The following is a 17,908-nucleotide window of genomic DNA, read 5'->3' on the forward strand; positions in this document are numbered from 1 at the left end:
ATTTGCCGTATAATTAAGTGAACACCAGGGAGGCAGGGACTATAAGATTATGAGTATTATAAGATTTCTCTTTTAAAGTGTATCTTTTTTCTGGGTCGCCAAAAAAATAAAAATAAAATATATGTTGAGGTACTAAAAAGGTAGTAAATATTTACTAACATGTCATGTAGTTGTGTTGTCACAAACCATGTAAAAAAAAATGGTCCAGACATCCTGACGTCAGAATGTATGGCCACTTTAGTTCTTCGGGTTTTCGCTGTCAATCGAGGTACTAATTATTTGAAGTTAGGTACCAAATAGTAGCAAAAAGGTAGTGTATTTTGATATTATCTAAACATCAAATATCTCAAGTGGTCCAGGGGTCCTGACGCTTACTACGGATCTTTTCTCTGTCGGCCGCGGCTTAATGAAAGTACCTCAGAAGAAGTGTAGGCGACATATTTGCCGGTCGCGGGCTCCTCGCGTGTGATCTCGTCGCAGTAGGTCGTGTTGCACACACACACTACGGACCTTTTCTTTATCTGCCGCGGTGCACATGGTTTGTCTGTGAACACATAAATAATCGTCATACTGTATGGGAGGTACCCTACTCTAAAAAAATTGTTGTTGTATGTTTTATATTACCGTTCTGTCACCATACACGATTTATGAGTGATTCTCAAGAAAGTGGCATCGACAGGTTAAAGTTAATGAAATTTTTTTTTTGTATTTTTTGTACTTTTAAAAATAAAAAATATGTTTTACTACTTCAAGTACCCCAAATTTTCAAAAGGGAACGGAAAATGAAGAAGTTATTTTCAAGACTTACAATAACCTATACATTGAACACAGGTTAAAGTTAAGCAGGTTACAGTGAAAAATACATTCTATTTATTTTTTCCCTTGAACGGATAATAATACGAATGTCTCACTTTTAGCATAGATGAATAAACCTTCATACGAATTCGTCGCATTTGGCGTCGAGACGCTTGGTTCGTGGGGCAGAGGTGCACAGATGCTCCATAAGGCGCTCGGGAAACGGCTGAGGGAGGCAACGGGCGACCCCCGCGCGGGCAGCTTTCTCGCGCAGAGAATTGCCATCGCAATCCAGCGCGGGAACGCTGCCTGCGTGTTGGGCACCCTCCCGAGGGCACCAAATTTTGATAGGTATTTTTAATTTTTAGTTTTAGTTAATTTAATTGTAGTTAGTTTTAGTTTTATATTCGTGTTTATGTCTTTTAGTAATTTATATTAATAAATTACATATTATTCATACAATATTAAAATGATACTATTACATTAGGCCCCATACCAAATTCGTAAAATAATCGAGACAAGTTAAAGTTAACATTCCGTTACAAAACCAGATTTCTGCCTTTAACCACTTGTCTCTACGAAACTACGACACTTGGGTCATAATGGTACCCTACGGTGGTTAGCTTGATACTTACCTAATATTTTGCCATAGTTATGATCTAAATGTTTTTTTCTGTGTATGAGTCAGATGCAATACCGCGCATGTACAGGTTGGTACAGGTTAACACTGAAAATATCCTTGGACAAACTTCGTGCGTGAATAATGTTGTAAAAAATATACATGTACATATTTAAGGCCTGTGCAAAGTACATTTTAAAAGGTATTGTTTATGTATATAGCATGATATTTTATTTACATAAATTGGTGCTTATAAAATCTAAAGAACTAAAACTGGAAGAGCGATGCTTTTGGACAACTTGGACAAGACAGGTTACAGTGAAAAGGGCTACTCTTTATTTTTTATAAATATAAGTATTAAATATTTTTCGGTTTATTTTATGTTTCTTTACTTATTTTTTTGTCTGTTACCTTCCGTGATTATTTCTCACTTGATGGTCTAATCGGAAGATCAGCGCTGGAAGTCGCCAGCAACATGCTGAGATGGGACCATTTCGTGACACTTTATTTTTCACTATGTTTTTTCTATGTATGTCTGTTGTCTGTGTGTTTACGAATAAAAAACTATTCTATTATATTCTATTCTAAATTCAAATAAAAATAATGACTTGGCCTCGATAAACATTGTTTTACATTTTTGTTTCATATGAAAAAGAGCAAATAAAGATACATTCAATTCAAAAACTCGATGACAGGTTAAGATGCCACTATTTTGAGAATCATCTTATGTATCCATTATGCCAAATGGCAGCTTTCTAGCACTAACGATCACGGAGCAAAGCTGCGGACGGACAGACAAACGGACACGGCGATCTTAGACTATGGAACCTTAAAAATGTGCAGGATATACTTAGGTAATAGATAGGTAATTAGATAAGATTTTTAGCCATTAGATAAGATAAGATTTTATTTTGCAATAAAATAACTTTTAAACTTCATTATACCATTAGATAATATAATTTTATTTATTTAAAAATGTACATATGTTATTTTTGATGTTACCTAATCGAATTTAAACTGTCGTGAGTCATACTAGCACTAATCTAACTTTACTGTTTAACTCGCGTAATATTATCGTGACCGCTACTGTTAGTGCTTGAAAATGGAGACTACCTATTAGCGGCTCTCCGAAACATGTCGCGCGAACTAAGTGACTAAAATACGTGAGTAACCGTAGAATTAGCTTAATTTTTGACGTTATACATACTGCGGCGGGTAATTTTTTTCGTCTGTCTTTGATAATTAATATAATTTATTAATTGTAATATAATTAATAAAAGTACCTACATGTATGTACATTAGATAACAAATAATGTAATATCGACCATACTCAACTGGTGAATTGAATACACGTCGGTGGTCGGTGAATCACTATATAGGTAGGTACCTACAATGTATGGAATACCTATTCCACCTATTACACCTTACTAGGTGTAGGTACAATATAATCATCAATAGGTAATGGCCCATAGTTGACCTAAATAGCATGTGAACTTTTTTCACGCCTAATGCCATAGGTACTTACCATTTTTTAAAAGCTTCTAACTCTTAAAATACCTACCTAATTAAAATCTAAAAAAAACGAAGGAGCATTATAGCTATGTTTATGAGCTTTCTTAAGGGGCTCCCCCACGCCAATGACCTTCGATCTGAATCCCATAGTTTTCAAATGTTTTTTTGTAGCTTATCAATTATCATGTACGAGTATTAACAGCAACGGCTTTAAGTAATATAGTATCCCATATTTACTTCAAAGTTCATTGCCTTCGAGATATTTGGCATCAAAGTTGAACAATTTTAGGCTAAAAAACTGGTTTTCTGGCCATAACTTTTGTGTTAATTAGTTTAAAATTAAAACACTAAACATGTATTTCGAGACGTCACAGACGAACCAAAATACATATGTAGATTTCGTACAATGTAAGATCCTTCACAGCAGACTAGATACGAAAAAAGTGTTTTTTTAGACAATGTTTAAAAATTTCATAAAAAAATAAGTAGGTAAGTATTCATTACTTTCAAAATCCGTAGACCAAAACGGAGATAAAAGATTTAAGAACCGATAACCGTTTGCCTTATAATTATAAGGCAAACGGTTATCGGTTCTTAGTGCAAAAAAAGGAGATACGATTCAAAACTTGTCAAAAATCTATGAAAACCTCAGGTAGCCCCTTAATGACGCTTCAATTTGGAAGCGTCAAAAAATACTTTCAATGCGTCTATAGGTATTTTAACTAGGTAGGTATTCCAAATATCAAATCGATAACGTAAGTAGTTCTCGAGATATTCAGCCATGTGACAGACAGACGGACTGACAGAGTTGTACCATAAGGGTCTTCCCAGATATATCGACGCGCGGCATAACCGATAGGAAAAAGCTTTATGTCTGCGCAATAAGAGCGAAAAAGTCGTCGTTCGGCTCTGCTCGCAACGGCCGGCGCGGCGCCTGCCGACGCGTCGACGGCTTTTTCGCTCTTATTGCGCAGACAATAAAGCTTTTGCCGAATGCGCGTCGATGTATCTGGGGAGACCCTAAGGCCCCATTGCACGAGCGCTTTTTCAACGCGCGTTAAAAAAGCGCTTGAATCCGTCCGCACGCTTAACGGTTTAACATCACCGCCATCGTGTGAATAAACACACACATGTAGGTATATATATATATATATATATATATCCATTTGTGTCATTCAAACGCATTTTTAACGCGCGTTGAAAAACCGCTCGTGCGAATGAGGCCTTAGGCTACCTTTTTGATACGGAACCCTAAAAATACTCAATTTTATAGAACATAAACGGTTCTTACCAGTACCGACGATTCCCAAAGTAATCAGTGTGAAGACTGCCACGGTGATCTTAGCGGGTACCATTTTAACGTCTCTCCAGCCCGACTGCCGGAAACAAACTGGGTTCCGCCGTTCTGCCGGTTCCGTGGCGCAGATTACTTATCTACTTGGAACAGCTGTATAACCATTGACCGTCGAATTTAATTTTGCGAAAACAATAGCCGCACTTGTTCAATTGTTAAATACTCTAGGTATTTTTAGTTAGTTAAGTTTAACTACATATTAAATAGGTAAGTATGCGAACCTATCGCAGTCAGGGACCCAATACCCGTATATTTTTTGTACAAATAAACCGGTATTCAATTTCGGTGTCACGGTTGTTTACGTATATTTATGCACTTAATTTAGCTAAGGTGATCAATCATTACGCTTAAGGTTTACTCGGGTAATTCCGAATGTCGAAAACTGTCGGATAATTCCGAATTGAGACTTTTATTATGATGGAATTAAGGGTGATTTTCATCTGAATTTCGGAATTATCCGACATTCAGTATTACCCGAATACACCTCTAAATACTATTCTATAATTTAAAAAAAATATTGGTAAAGGTATGAGATATTTTGATTTTTAGTTATACCGGTAACGGCCCCCTGATCGCAGTACCGGCAAATATTAGACCATTTTGTTTTCAGGCAAGTATTATCGTTATCGATACATGATTGATCTGTACGGTTACCATCAGTTTGTCACTGACATAAACGCCGTCGAGAACGTAATTTACTTTCTATACATCCCGTTTGCACTAATATGCGAGTGCGAGCGAGATGTATAGAAAGTAAATTACGTTCTCGACGGCGTTTATGTCAGTGACAAACTGATGGTAACCGTACTGTAGGTACCTATATCTCATTATAAAAAAAAACAATAGCGTCCTTTTTACTAGCCGACATCGATATCTTTTTCAGGAATATCTGATTGGTAGGTGTGGCTACCACCAGTTTGGCACTGTCATAAACGCTAGCGTGAACGTAACTTACTTTCTATGCATCTCGTTCGTACTGAAATTATATAAGTGGGAGCGAGATGTATTATAGAAAGTAAATTACGTAGACGTTGGCGTATATGTAAGTGACTCATGGTACCGCTACTGACTACTGATTTGAATTTCGCATTGCGTTGCCTCTCTGTCGCACTTGTAAACTCGTACGTAAGTGTGACAGGGAGGCAACACGTCGAACTTGGTTCGTGGTAGGCCCTCTGATAGCAATTCAGAAACGCTCGATAAAGAGGTATTATGGATTTTTTGTCGATTCAGTGTTTTGGAATATGATGACGGAGCAATTGGGGCCTGCAAGGTCTGCAGGTCATAAAGCTATTACCTACTTAGTTTATAATTATTCCGTGTCCATATCAAATAACAGATAGCAGCAAGAAATTACCTACGAGAACATCAAAGAAGATCAAAAACATCATCATGTTGACTGGTATCGGAAATAATACACATTGAATAATAAATTACTTGTATTTTATTACAATAGCGTATAAAAATAATTGCCACTTAATCTAAATTTCTATTTACACGTCACATTCTTACATGAATTAATAAATTAAGTTCCTTTTTTTACATACCTATCTTACTTAAACAAATTTCCGATCTCTTCCACTCTTAATACAGATGTTTTAGACTTACAAAATAGGAGTTTTTACCAAAGTTAGTAAATAGGTACAACATTTAATTCGTTTATCAGCTTTGATAAATTTTGGTGATTACAATAATGGTACATACATCAGTTGGCTCCGTGGCGCATTTAGAAAATACGTTGAAAAATCTCTGTATCTCTTTACATCACTACTCCTCGTTTAAATCAACTTTTACACACATCATCTTACATTTGTACGAAACATTTTCTTTCATGGGTTCATCCAAAGCTACAACCTTTTCAAAACGGTCAGAGGCGGATGGTGCCATTTCTTCAGTTCTCGCTCGTGGAGTCTGACTCAACTTGCCGAGAGGTTTACCTTTACTCTTTAATGCATCCGTTAATTTTGTCAGCAAAGGACTTTTAGGCTTATTTAGACCTAGCTTACTGGCACTCGCTCGACCTAGTGTCCGTGGAGTTGTTTTCATAATTGGTTTTGGTGTAGACTGGGATTTAAGTTTTGATACAGGGGACAAACGCGACGTTCCTGTTTTGATTGGTTTACTAATTGGTTTTGCTGATTTTGCTTTTGAAGGAGTCCGGAGAGTCGGAGCGGGTTTGCTCGGAGACGTTAAAGGTTCGCCTAATCGCTTCGGAGCGGTTTTCGCCTCTCCCTTCCCATGCCATGGAGTAGGTTGTCGTACAAGAGGCTTAGGCTTCAAACGTTTATTACCGGATACTTTAGGTTTTACAGTCGTCGGAGATTTGGATCTACCAATAAGACTCGGACGTTGCGTCGTAGTACCGAAAGTAATCGTAACTTTATTTTTAGTTAGAGGTTTTAATTTTGGCAAGACTGGCTTTTTTAGATCTTGCAAGCTTTTAATTGGCTTCTTAGAGGTTAGTGACAGAGTCGGGCGTTCGATACGAGTTGGGTTCGACGAGCTCGCTGCCGAAGACATTCTAAAGGATTTAGAGGGGCTTTTTTCTCTGCCTTTTGAGTCTCGCATAGAATTTGGCTTTGCGATTTGTGTTCTAGACTTTGTTACGGTAGAAGTTGTTTTAGGCTGTTTCTTTTGTGAAGCAAGTACCGGTTGCTTGGCTTGTAATATTGGTCTTGCTTGCTTCGGGAAACTGCTCCTAGAACTCATAGGTAACGGTATAGCAAATAATTCAAAATTCCTATTACCAGGAGGGGACAAAATTGATCGCAGTCTAGCAGGATCTGTGATCTCATTGTGAATTGATTCGAGCCGATCATTTAAATCCGTATGTATAGCATATAACTTGTCGTTTATATCAGCGTGATGATCGGTTAAGGACTGAATTACGTCATTTGGATGGGGAAGTGGTGGTATGTCTTTAATGGGACTATTTTTAAGGGTCGCTTTTAATGTTTTCTGCAAATCTTTTGCAACCTGTTCTGCATGTGGTGTTAAGTTGATTAGGCTGCTGGGTTGTAATACTTGTTTGAAAGCGTCTCGCCCGGTAGAAGCTACTGGTAAATTTAACAAATTTTGTGCATGCTTCTGTACTGTTGCACTTATGTCCGAGAGAGTTGGGGCGTTTAAAGAATTTTGAATATTTTTCATAGTATTTTGAGTTTGAGATCGTATATTATCAACGACTGTATCTAATGAAGTACTTGGCTGTAAGGTACTTTTAAGGATTTGTGGCCTGCTGTTCGTTATTGGAGAATCCAACACTTTCTGCGCACTTTTCTGAATAGATGTGCTAATATCAGATAGAGTCGGTGTATTCAAAGTTTGTTGAATGTTTCTCAATGTACTTTGAGTATGAGATCTAAGATTACCTGCTACTTCGTCTATAGTAGGAACGGCTTGCATAGTGTTCCCTAATAAATTTTCTGTGGGAGTTATAGCAGCAGAAGACGTTAGAATGTGTTGAGTACCTTTGTGGATTGAATCACTTAGGTCAGCCAGTCTAGAAGTTTCTAATGTTTGCTTTATATTCTTTAAAGTATTAACAGATTGAGCTTTAAGATTATCGACTGCAGCATCCAAGGAACTCTTCGGTGATTTTAAAATACTATTTGTATTTTTTAGAACATCACTAACGACTCTGGGAGAATTTAATGTGTTATGTAGATGTTGGATCGTGTTTTGCGTTTGTGATCTAAGGTTGTCTACAACAGAATCGATGTGTGAAGGAGCCTGTAGAGTGTTTTGTAAGTTGTTTCTGCCGGAAGCTAACAAACTGTTAGCATTTTTCAATACATTATTGTGTACTTCAGCTAAAGCAGAAGGATTAAGTGTTTCATGAATACTTTTTACAGTGTCTTCCGCGTGAGATTTTATTCTCTCGGCTAAGTTCCCTGCTATATTACTGGATTGTAAAGTTGGTCTTTTGGGAATATTCAATAAATTCAATGCATTATTTTGCATAGTTGAAGTTATGTCAGCTAAGGTCGGATTACTATTTGATGCACCACGAGACGACACAAATTGAGCGTTTTTGTTAGATTTCACTTTAGGTGCCCCCGTCTTTTCTTTTATCTGTGGCCCTATAGTCAGTGTAGTACCAACAAGTCCACCATTATTGCCTAAGGTTGAAGCTAAATTTAATGGTTTCAAATCTAATGACTTAGGAACTGCTAGTTTAGCTTTATATCTGTTCAAATTCAGCCCTGGCAGGTCTGGTGTTCGTGGACTAGATCCAAGTAATGATGGAAGTGGTTTTAACTGGATGATATCTAAGTTGATGTCCTCTAATGGCTTCAATGGTGAGAAAATAGAAACAGGATCGGAAGAACTCGGACTGGCAGATTGAACAGAATTAACGTCTGAAGCAAAATCTTCTGAGTCTAATTCAGAAGAACCATCGTCGTCGTTCGCCGTTCTAGCCAAGCCATTTAGAATTTCGGAGACCCGTGTTCTAATGTCATCTAAAGTAGGAATATTAGTATTTAAACCAGACAAATCTGGAAGATTGAAGCTGGGGGTACTAAATATGTTGAAGTCGTTTGCGTTTATCAAAGGCGCCGGTTGCACAATACTTTGACGCAATTTCGTCCCGAAGTCGTTAAGATGTTCTACTAGGGATTTAGAATTGGGCCGAAGTATATTGATAATTGGTCCGCTTGTTAACGAAGTCGGTCGAAGTATATCCATTATTGGATCACTTGCCAAAGTTTCTAAGTCGTTTTCAGTATTTATATTATTTATAGAATTACTATCTTCAACCTTAACTTGAATGGATGTTTTATGTAGATCGCTTGGGCATGATGTTTTGTCTGTTTTATTGCTTTCATCAATATTCTGATTAAGTTCGTTCTCGGTTTCTTTTCCATCCATACCAAGGATGTTATCAATGTCACTTTCATTCACTTCTTCCGATACGGTGTCACCTTCCTTCGATTCCAGGAATTCTTCGTTTTGCCCTTGTGCTCTCTGTTCATGATTTTCACTGGCCATTAAAATAGAATCAGACATATTTTGAAGATCTTGAAAACTGACTGCTTCCGCTGATGCACTCGTATCCTGTAATTCTTCTTCGATGGATTTACCAGACGTAGGAGATAAGGATGTTGATTGTACGTTAGAGATTTGGTCGATGTTTTCCTCAGAACCTGTATCTTGGTTTTGTGCTTCCACAGAGTCTCCATGAGGAGATATCTCTTCAACATTGTGTTTTATGCTATCAAGTGCATTTATGTTACTTTTTTGCAGAGCTTCCAATTTGTGTACAACACTTCTCCTAATTTCCTCCAGTGTTTTAAGTGGATGAAGTGTTACTGGCTCAGAATTACTTCTATCTTCAGCTTCGTTTATTTCGCTTAAGTCAACGGAACCAGGAGGAACATCGCTAATATCTTCTTCAGAGATTATTTGTATATCACTCTCGTTTTCTGGCGTTTGTGTATCATCTATAATTTGAAAATCTACTGAATCATCAACTTCTTCTTCGTCTTGAAAGGTTTCACTACTTTTTAATTGTACATCTTCAGCGCTATTACTAGGTAAAATATCTGTACTCTTAGCTATTAAGTCATCTGCCTGTTCATTGCCAGTTTCAGATGTTTCAGTACTAGAATCTAGTAGTGAATCCTCCAGCTGCTCCATATCTACTTCTACTGACTTACGAGTATCAGTTTCTGGTTTCAGTCTCACGCAGTTATCATCGGAAGGACTTGGAACAGCGTCTAAAATGTCCGTAGTTACCGGTTTTCTTTTTGGTATAACTTGTATATTGGCAGTCTTGGCTTTATTTAATTTGTCTAAGACAGTTGCGATTTTAGACGGTTTTGTTGGTAGTTTTACAGGTTCTCTTGCTTCTGTGTTTTGCAATGGATGTAATTTTAAGCTAGGTATATTAATTTTTGTTTTTGGTTTCTTGTTCAGTACATCCAAAGGAACTAATTCCACGTCCCTTAGTTTAAGCAGATTTTTAAGTGGAAAAGATAACCCAGGTTTCACATCATTATTTCGACCAAATAAAAGAGACTGTAGCGGACCTGTATTTTTTGCGCTCTTCTCAGCTATCGTTTCTCGGTTAATGGAAGGAGATGTGTTGCAATCTAAATCATTTTGAGCATCCGACTGACGGTTGAAATTATTCTCAGTGAGTATATCATTATTCTCTCCAACAACTTTACTACTGATTTGGTCATTCACCCAGTCTGTCCTGACATCTGAATTATCCATATTATTACGATTTAAACTTCCTGCCTTAATGCCTAAGTTCGCACCACTTAATATATTGTTAATATTCTCATTTATTGTTTTAGGGTCTAAACTGAGCAAATTAGGTTTTGCTTTTAACTTAAGCCCAGGCAAAAGTGTATTTAGATTATCGTCTGCTGTAACTACACTTTCATGAACATTACTCGCAGCTAAACCACTGTCACGTTGTCGGTGAAGCATGCCACTTGGCAAAGGTAGATTAAGTATGTCCTCCAATCCTTTAATTGGAGTCCTATGACTGAGAGAATTCCTAGGGTTACCTAAAAGGGAATGTATACATCTAGTTTCTTGTACGTGAGATGCTTCGGGTATAGCATCACTGTCATCCATATCTCTGGGACTTACTATTACTGTGACGACGTTTCTGGCTTCCTCTGGTGCACCATCGATGAGGTCGGCTAGTGATGGCACGTCGACGGCTGCTCTAGCAGCATCTCTTTCGAGGGCGTCTCTGTACTCTTCGTCGGTGGCCTCGCGAAGAGTCTCCAGAACTGATGAGGCGAGACCGACTTCCGGATGCAGAAGCGGTTTTGATTCCTCTTTAGAGTCTGGCCTGGAAAAAAAGGATTGTTTAAGCGCTAGGACAAATCTATTTTTTCAAAATTCGTCAGCATCATGATCACTGCCTTAAAGTTTATGAATTACAAAGCCTCTTCCCATGCCTAGATCATGACATGAATTAAAACTCACAATTATAAAAGCATGGCGAGATTGGCGAGCATATATTCTTAGCTACCAGAGCGAAATGCATTGAACCATCGTGATATTAATCATGGGCCATACTGGGGTCATACGATTAATGACAAAGCCCAAAGGATACGAACAGATGTAAAATCAGATATTTTCTCAACTAAGCTGCAACCTGTGAATGGATTAATTAACATGTTTTACCTCATCAAAAGAAAATACCACGTGAGGCGCGAGGTCAAACATTTTCGCAGCTACTTAAGCTGCAACCTTGATGTCTGGCTAGCTATACTTATAGAGTCTGTTCGGAAAGAGAAGAGTCGTGGAGTGTATTGGGCCCCATACATTCCACGACTCTTCTCTTTCCGCACAGACTCTATTAAAGTGTCAGTCAATGGAACTTGCTAACTATGTAAAGTCACTAGTCAATTCATCATTCTTTGACAATAGGCATGTTGACAATTTTTTAGAACTGTATTCATTTTATAGATAGACACGTAATTATTACAAAAAAAAATTTAATCATTAATTTTAAACACTAAATAGAGCTTAATTAGTTTAGTGTTTAAAGTTGGAGCCTAAACGCTCCAAGCTGTCACGTGACGTCACAAACAGATAAATCCTAGCGTAGATTAAAGCTGTAGTATTTAATTTATCTCTCTTTCTAAAAGATAAGTATTACGTAAATATATAAGCTAAAATAATGAATAACAAGTTTTACATGTCTTATGCAGTGCCTATGTGTAAAAGGACAACAATCAAGACCCTAGAGTATAAAACAAATATTTGTTACATGATACTTACGTTGCAGTTACGAATTTTGACTTGAATGATATTGTTAATTGCGCACTATATATATACATATTACGTTCAGCGATGATAAAAACATTTCAAAAATGAATCACGATAACTGATTTCACACAAAAACACTTACAGTTACAATTTAAGATGAATTATTATGATACAACTAAAATTTTGAATGCAAATATAGCGGGCGCAGTTAAAAGTTATATACTTTTGTTTCCGACAGCCAACGTGCCAATGATAGTTCCATTCAGCCAAATTATTAAAAAGATTTTGGTGAAATATCGTATTATATAACATTTTATTTATTTAATAACAAATAAATATATACTTTATATCATGTAATAATATTATTTGTACGTAATAAATGTCTATTGTCGAAATAAAAAATATATACAGTTTTTGAACATCCAAACTCTTTGGTGGTGTCGTATGGATTACGGTCAGGTTTGACGACTTGTCTGTGGTGTTTCTCATGTCATGAAGTCACGCGCTCCGATTGGCGTTTACAGTCACGTGATACTGGGCATTATTTTAAATACTTTTGATTATTTATAATTAATTTATTAGGCATATTTACACTTGCAAAATATGATTTTCAGCATTCTAATATTCCCTGCTATGGTAAAAACATAACATGTTATATATTCGCGATTCATGTCAACATGCCTATTTCAATATGGCGGTTTGTTTACATAGTTAGAGTCGGACCAAGAAAAGTCTGCAGCGGATTTGACAGCCCACGCAGTGCAAGTGTTATTTATACGTCATAATTTCATAGAAGTTTGACGTTTAAAACAACACTTGCACTGCGTGGGCTATCAAATCCGCTGCAGAGTTTTCTTGGTCTGACTCTAGCAAGTTCCATCAAATTACACTTTAGTATCACGTGACTCACCTCATGACATTCCCAAAAGCACGGACCGCGTGAGGAAAGAAGAGCGATGCGGCGCCCTCGGAGTCGGCGTCGCGAGCGCGGTACGGGCAGTCATCCACGCTGTCCGCGCCGCGCGCACGGCCACGGCTCCCGGAGCAAGAGACGCCGCGGGGTCCATAGAGACGCCAGTGACGCCGGGAGAACACCATACATTCCACGACTCTTCCCTTTCCGCACAGACCCTTGTATCATGTGACTCACCTCACGACATTCCCAAAAGGACGGACCGCGTGAGGAAAGAAGAGCGATGCGGCGCCCTCGGAGTCGGCGTCGCGAGTGCGGCACGGGCAGTCATCCACGCCGTCCGCGCCGCGCGCCACGGCCACGGCGCCCGGAGCAAGAGTAGACGCCGCGGCGTCCATAGGGACGCCAGTGACGCCGGGAGGACACGGGCAACACAACTTAGTCTGTGTTTCAGTAGCGTTGTCATCTTGTGCTGATATCTGGTGAAGAAAAGTTGGTGTTAATTAATTGCTTTTTGAAGCCTGTCTTGTGCTTGTACAATGCTGGGCAACGGTCCCATTTTTTTTTCATTGGCCTGCGGTGGACCTTAATATACGTTATTAAATTGACATTAACATCTTCTAGCCGCGTGAGTTCTTCGACGTACCCGCAATTGGTCTTGTTTATCCGTTTGATCATTTTTCGCATTATAGGGATGTTACTCTGTCGACACACAACACTAACGATATTCGATTTATCGACTGTCGATATTCGTTTCCGCTTACATTTACTAATGACTGGATTCCATGTGGATGAGATCTTAAAACCCTCGTCCCGATTGAAATTGTAATGTTTTTTTTTGATTTCAATGGCTTCCCGCACTTTTCTACTGTAGAAATGGCGATCCGTGGAAAGGATTTTAGGGTTATGCTCAGCTGGTTCCGGTCCAGTGGTTTGGTCCTGACTCCAGTAAATGCTCAGCCACGGCAGACCTGTCACCTGTTATCTATCTATCTATACCTTTATACGAGCAATTATGTTTATTTATATATATACCTATTTCGGGGATCTCGGAAACGGCTTCAACGATTCCGATGAAATTTGCTATATGGGGGTTTTCAGGGGCGATACATCATTCTAGCTAGGTACTTATTATCTCTGGGAAAACGCGCATATTAGAGTTCATCGCATCATCGCAATTATATGTTTTCCGAGCAAAGCTCGGTCTCCCAGATATTGTTTCTTATAGAGCACGGCTCGTAGAACATAAAAACCTAAAGGGGCCCACTGATTGAGGCCGACCAATGATTAACAGTCCGCCGGACGGTATCGGCCTGTCAGTTGTTCGGAACTGGCTAAATTATGTTCTGACAGGCCGATACCGTCCGGCGGACTGTTAAGCCGACCATTGACTAACAGGCCGCCGGACGATATAGGCCTGTCAGTTAGAACAAAGATTTGATCCCCCAAGAGAGAGAGAGAGGGCGGGGGGGACAGCGTTTAGTAAACGCTGTCCCCCCCCGCGTTAACAGATCCTGTATTTGGTATTAATTAATTACCAGTTACCAATACACCCCCATCGAGCATCCTGACACTACAAGAGGAAAAAGTTTATGAATAAATCCGACAGGTAGAGTCTGTGCGGAAAGAGAAGAGTCGTGGAATGTATGGGGCCCAATACATTCCACGACTCTAGTTAATGAAAACTGTATACGATATACGATACTGTAACGATTTTATTTTTTATGTACTGCATGGGATATACGTTTTATCTCTATCTACAATGTATCATGGACTCATGGCGAAGTTCGTAAAATTAAATAAAGGTTCTCTGTCTATAATTAAAAGAAAATCGTATGATTTACATTATGTTCATAAAAAATCATAAAACAAAAATGGTTAAATGACACTTAAGTATGACACAAAACTTTAATTTCTCTAGCAGAAGTTTTTCACCGACGTGGTTTAAAAAAACTGCATACCTACTTTTTAATTACGATTTGTTGAAATCATATTGAATCGCTCATTTATATGCAATGTACATATGTAGGTACTTACGTGTTAATTACATAGAAATATGCCAATAAATTGTATTAATTGTAGATCTATGTACACTGGCGTTCAAAAGTGCATGGAGATGTTTCAACCGTAATATTAAGGCATTACGGTCGACATCTGTCCATGTACTTTTGAACGCCACTCACCTAAGTATATACCTTCGATAATAAAAAGACGTAAGCAAAATGTTTGTGTTTACAAAATAAATCGTAGATACGAGTATGTCTAGTAAGTATACTTATGTATTTAAAATTACTTATAGTTGCTACTTGCTAGTGCGATGCAAAATGCTAAAAAATCGGCCCAAAGCATGTCGAGCCATGCTCAGCGTGGGATTCCGTAGATACCCTGTCCGTCAAAATAACCTTATTGCAAAAACAAAAACGTCTTAACCCTGGGCCACGTGCACCATCCCACTAACTCGGGGTTAACCCAGTGTCAAATTGTATTGGTAAACCATGGTAACTCCAGGTTCAACCGGTTAACCCCGCGTTAATAAATGGTGTAAGTGGTTCTAAGTACCCCTACCACGAGTCACTGACAGTATCAACATATACGCTAACGTCTACGTCAGCAGTATTTCCCAGACTATGAGTAGCGAGAGCGACCCATTGGTGGGTCGCGAGCGAAATTTGAGTGGGCCCTGAAATATAAGACGATATGGCTCCCTATTGAAGACGGACAAGAGGTGGGTCCCGAATTTGACATAATTGCCATATACCCAACTCTTGTCGTCTGGCTGGGGTCCGGCCCAATTAACTTTGGGAACCACTGTAATTCAGTTTCTAGTTTCTATACATCTCACTCGCACTAATATGTCAGCACGATTGATTGATCGTCCCTGGCCAAAAGAATAACAAAATAATACTCACATTGTCTATTATCGCCAAACTAAAAACCAAAACTGCCCTCCACCACATTTTTCCACCGCGGTCACATGGAGACTCCAAAATGAAACTTCTTCATCTCACCTTTGCCTTATAATATTCGATCAATTATCTCAAGTAATCTGTAGTGATAACCTATAGCGATAGTAATACGCAGCGCCGGGCACGGCATGTGTGACCGATAGGGTGGACGTGACAAAATTGCTGATTCGTCAAAGATTAGTGTGTCTAGTTATCTGGGTTACCAGTGCCTTGCCGCTCGTCTTTCACTGTGACTCTCATAGGAGGCATTTCAACCATGTGACTTTTAGTCCTGGATAATGAAACCTGAACGTGGTTCGTGGTAGGCCCTCTGAAAATCGCCTCTGCCTCGGCCTCTGAAAGGCCGCCCCAGGGCCCCCAGGGGCGGCGTGAAAATTGGGAAATCCGCGCGCTGTGGCAGGGGCGTAACTATATAGTCAGTCCAGACGTGACAATTTTTCGCCTAATCTGATTAAATTGTCAGTTTAGGTGAAGTGAACGCACAAATGAAATTGAGGGGCATTGGCTCGCCGATTCCACTATGAAATTGTGTACTTACGTGTGGACGCTATAGTTCGTTTTTTAGCATTAGAAAAAGACTACCGTAAAACGGGGTGAGTAGGTTTCGCGGGGAGCTATGGGTTATGAATGGGGAGAGAAGGATTGAGAGGGGTGTAAGGTGGGTTTTTAAGGCTACTGCTACAAAAATAATGTACTTATTCCAATTTAAAATGGAGCTATACATGAGCTATAGTAATATTCATAATAAAAAAAATCATCCAACAATCTTCCAAAATCACCTTTGTATGAAAAACCCTCTCACCCCAAATACGAGGCACTACGGGGTGAGGTGGGTTTTCCTCTTTATCGTCAAAGTTATGAAATGGAACTACCCAAAATAAAATACAAACTAAAATACAAACGTCCGAACCACTTATTATATACACCATTCAGTTTTCACATGTAAAAATAAAATTTTATCGAGGTTTGAAAGTCAAATTTCACCCAACTCACCCCATTTTACGGTACGCGATCTTGACGTGTCTTTTAATTGAAAGTAAAGTCTATTACTTATGAAACCCAAATAACGTAGCTAAATAATCGTATATGATGTATAATTGTTACATTATATGCCGTGACTTATTTTTCAAAACTGTTTTTGAATAAAAAGACACGTCGTCAAGATTGTTTACCTTTTTTCTAATGCTAAAAAAACTAACTACAGGTGAGATTGACGCTCATTTTTTTTCTAATCAAATCCTCAATTTGATCATCCCATCTGGACAGGCCTTTTGGGTTCCTAGTTGACTATAGACCCCTGAAGAGAGATTGTTTTTTTTAATAAACTGCGTCATGTTTGAAAAGTTTACTCAGTTGATCCAACAACTTGAAGATAATTCGGTATCGAGCATCCATTGTTTTGAGAGTCTGACGTGAATACACTCGCTCGTTTGCCTATTTGTCTCTCTATAGCTCGTAGGTATATGCAAAAGCGAGAGAGGTGATAACTGTTATAAATAAATATAAATGACTAAAAGTACAGTCAGCAACAGAAGTTGCTATTTAAGCGGGTGAGGTGTTCAAAATTACCCTGACGCGCTCTTATTCTCTTAAAGGCCCCTGTACATATTGGGCCAACGCAGGCCAGTCCAAGGGACGCAGCCATGCGGTAGAATGAGATAGCAATATCACTTGCTCCCTCTAACGCATAAATGCGTCCCCCAGACTGGCCCACGCTGGCCCAATATGTACGGGGGCCTTAAGGGGCCCACAGATTACCAGTTCGCCGGACGATATCAGCCTGTCAGTTGTTCGGAGCTGTCGAATTTTGCGTTTAACTGACAGGCTGATATCGTCCTGCGAACTGGTAATCATCAGTGGGCCCCTTTAACACATTCACTGCCCCCAACGCACATGTGCGTTCAGCGTCATATAAGTTTGTTCCTAGGCCACGCCCCCTGGCAGTGAATGCGTTAACAATAAAGTCGCGTCAAGATCATTTTGAACACCTCGCCCGCTTAGCAACTATT

The 17,908-nt window shown here is 38.9% G+C and overlaps 1 protein-coding gene across 1 annotated transcript; it reads right to left on the reverse strand.

The window, feature by feature from the left end:
• Positions 1 to 6,028: 6,028 nt before the first annotated feature.
• Positions 6,029 to 16,033, reverse strand: LOC134800116 (uncharacterized). The gene is made up of 3 exons (XM_063772589.1): positions 15,843 to 16,033; positions 13,171 to 13,412; positions 6,029 to 11,094 (listed from the first exon to the last, which is right to left on the reverse strand). Exons 1-3 carry the CDS (start codon positions 15,888 to 15,890, stop codon positions 6,048 to 6,050), a joined length of 5,337 nt encoding a protein of 1,778 aa, XP_063628659.1. The 5' UTR covers positions 15,891 to 16,033; the 3' UTR covers positions 6,029 to 6,047.
• Between the last annotated feature and the right edge of the window lie 1,875 nt (positions 16,034 to 17,908).

Source organism: Cydia splendana, chromosome 19, assembly GCF_910591565.1.
Source record: "Cydia splendana chromosome 19, ilCydSple1.2, whole genome shotgun sequence".
Lineage (NCBI taxonomy): Eukaryota > Metazoa > Arthropoda > Insecta > Lepidoptera > Tortricidae > Cydia > Cydia splendana.

Coding starts and splice junctions, on each gene's coding strand:
- LOC134800116 (XM_063772589.1), bottom strand. CDS start 15,890: ATGTGGTGGAGGGCAGTTTTGGTTTTTAGTTTGGCGATAATAGACAAT. Junction 13,413..15,842: donor GTTTGGCGATAATAGACAAT/GTGAGTATTATT, acceptor TTTCTTCACCAG/ATATCAGCACAAGATGACAA. Junction 11,095..13,170: donor CCTTTTGGGAATGTCGTGAG/GTGAGTCACATG, acceptor CTTTTTTTCCAG/GCCAGACTCTAAAGAGGAAT.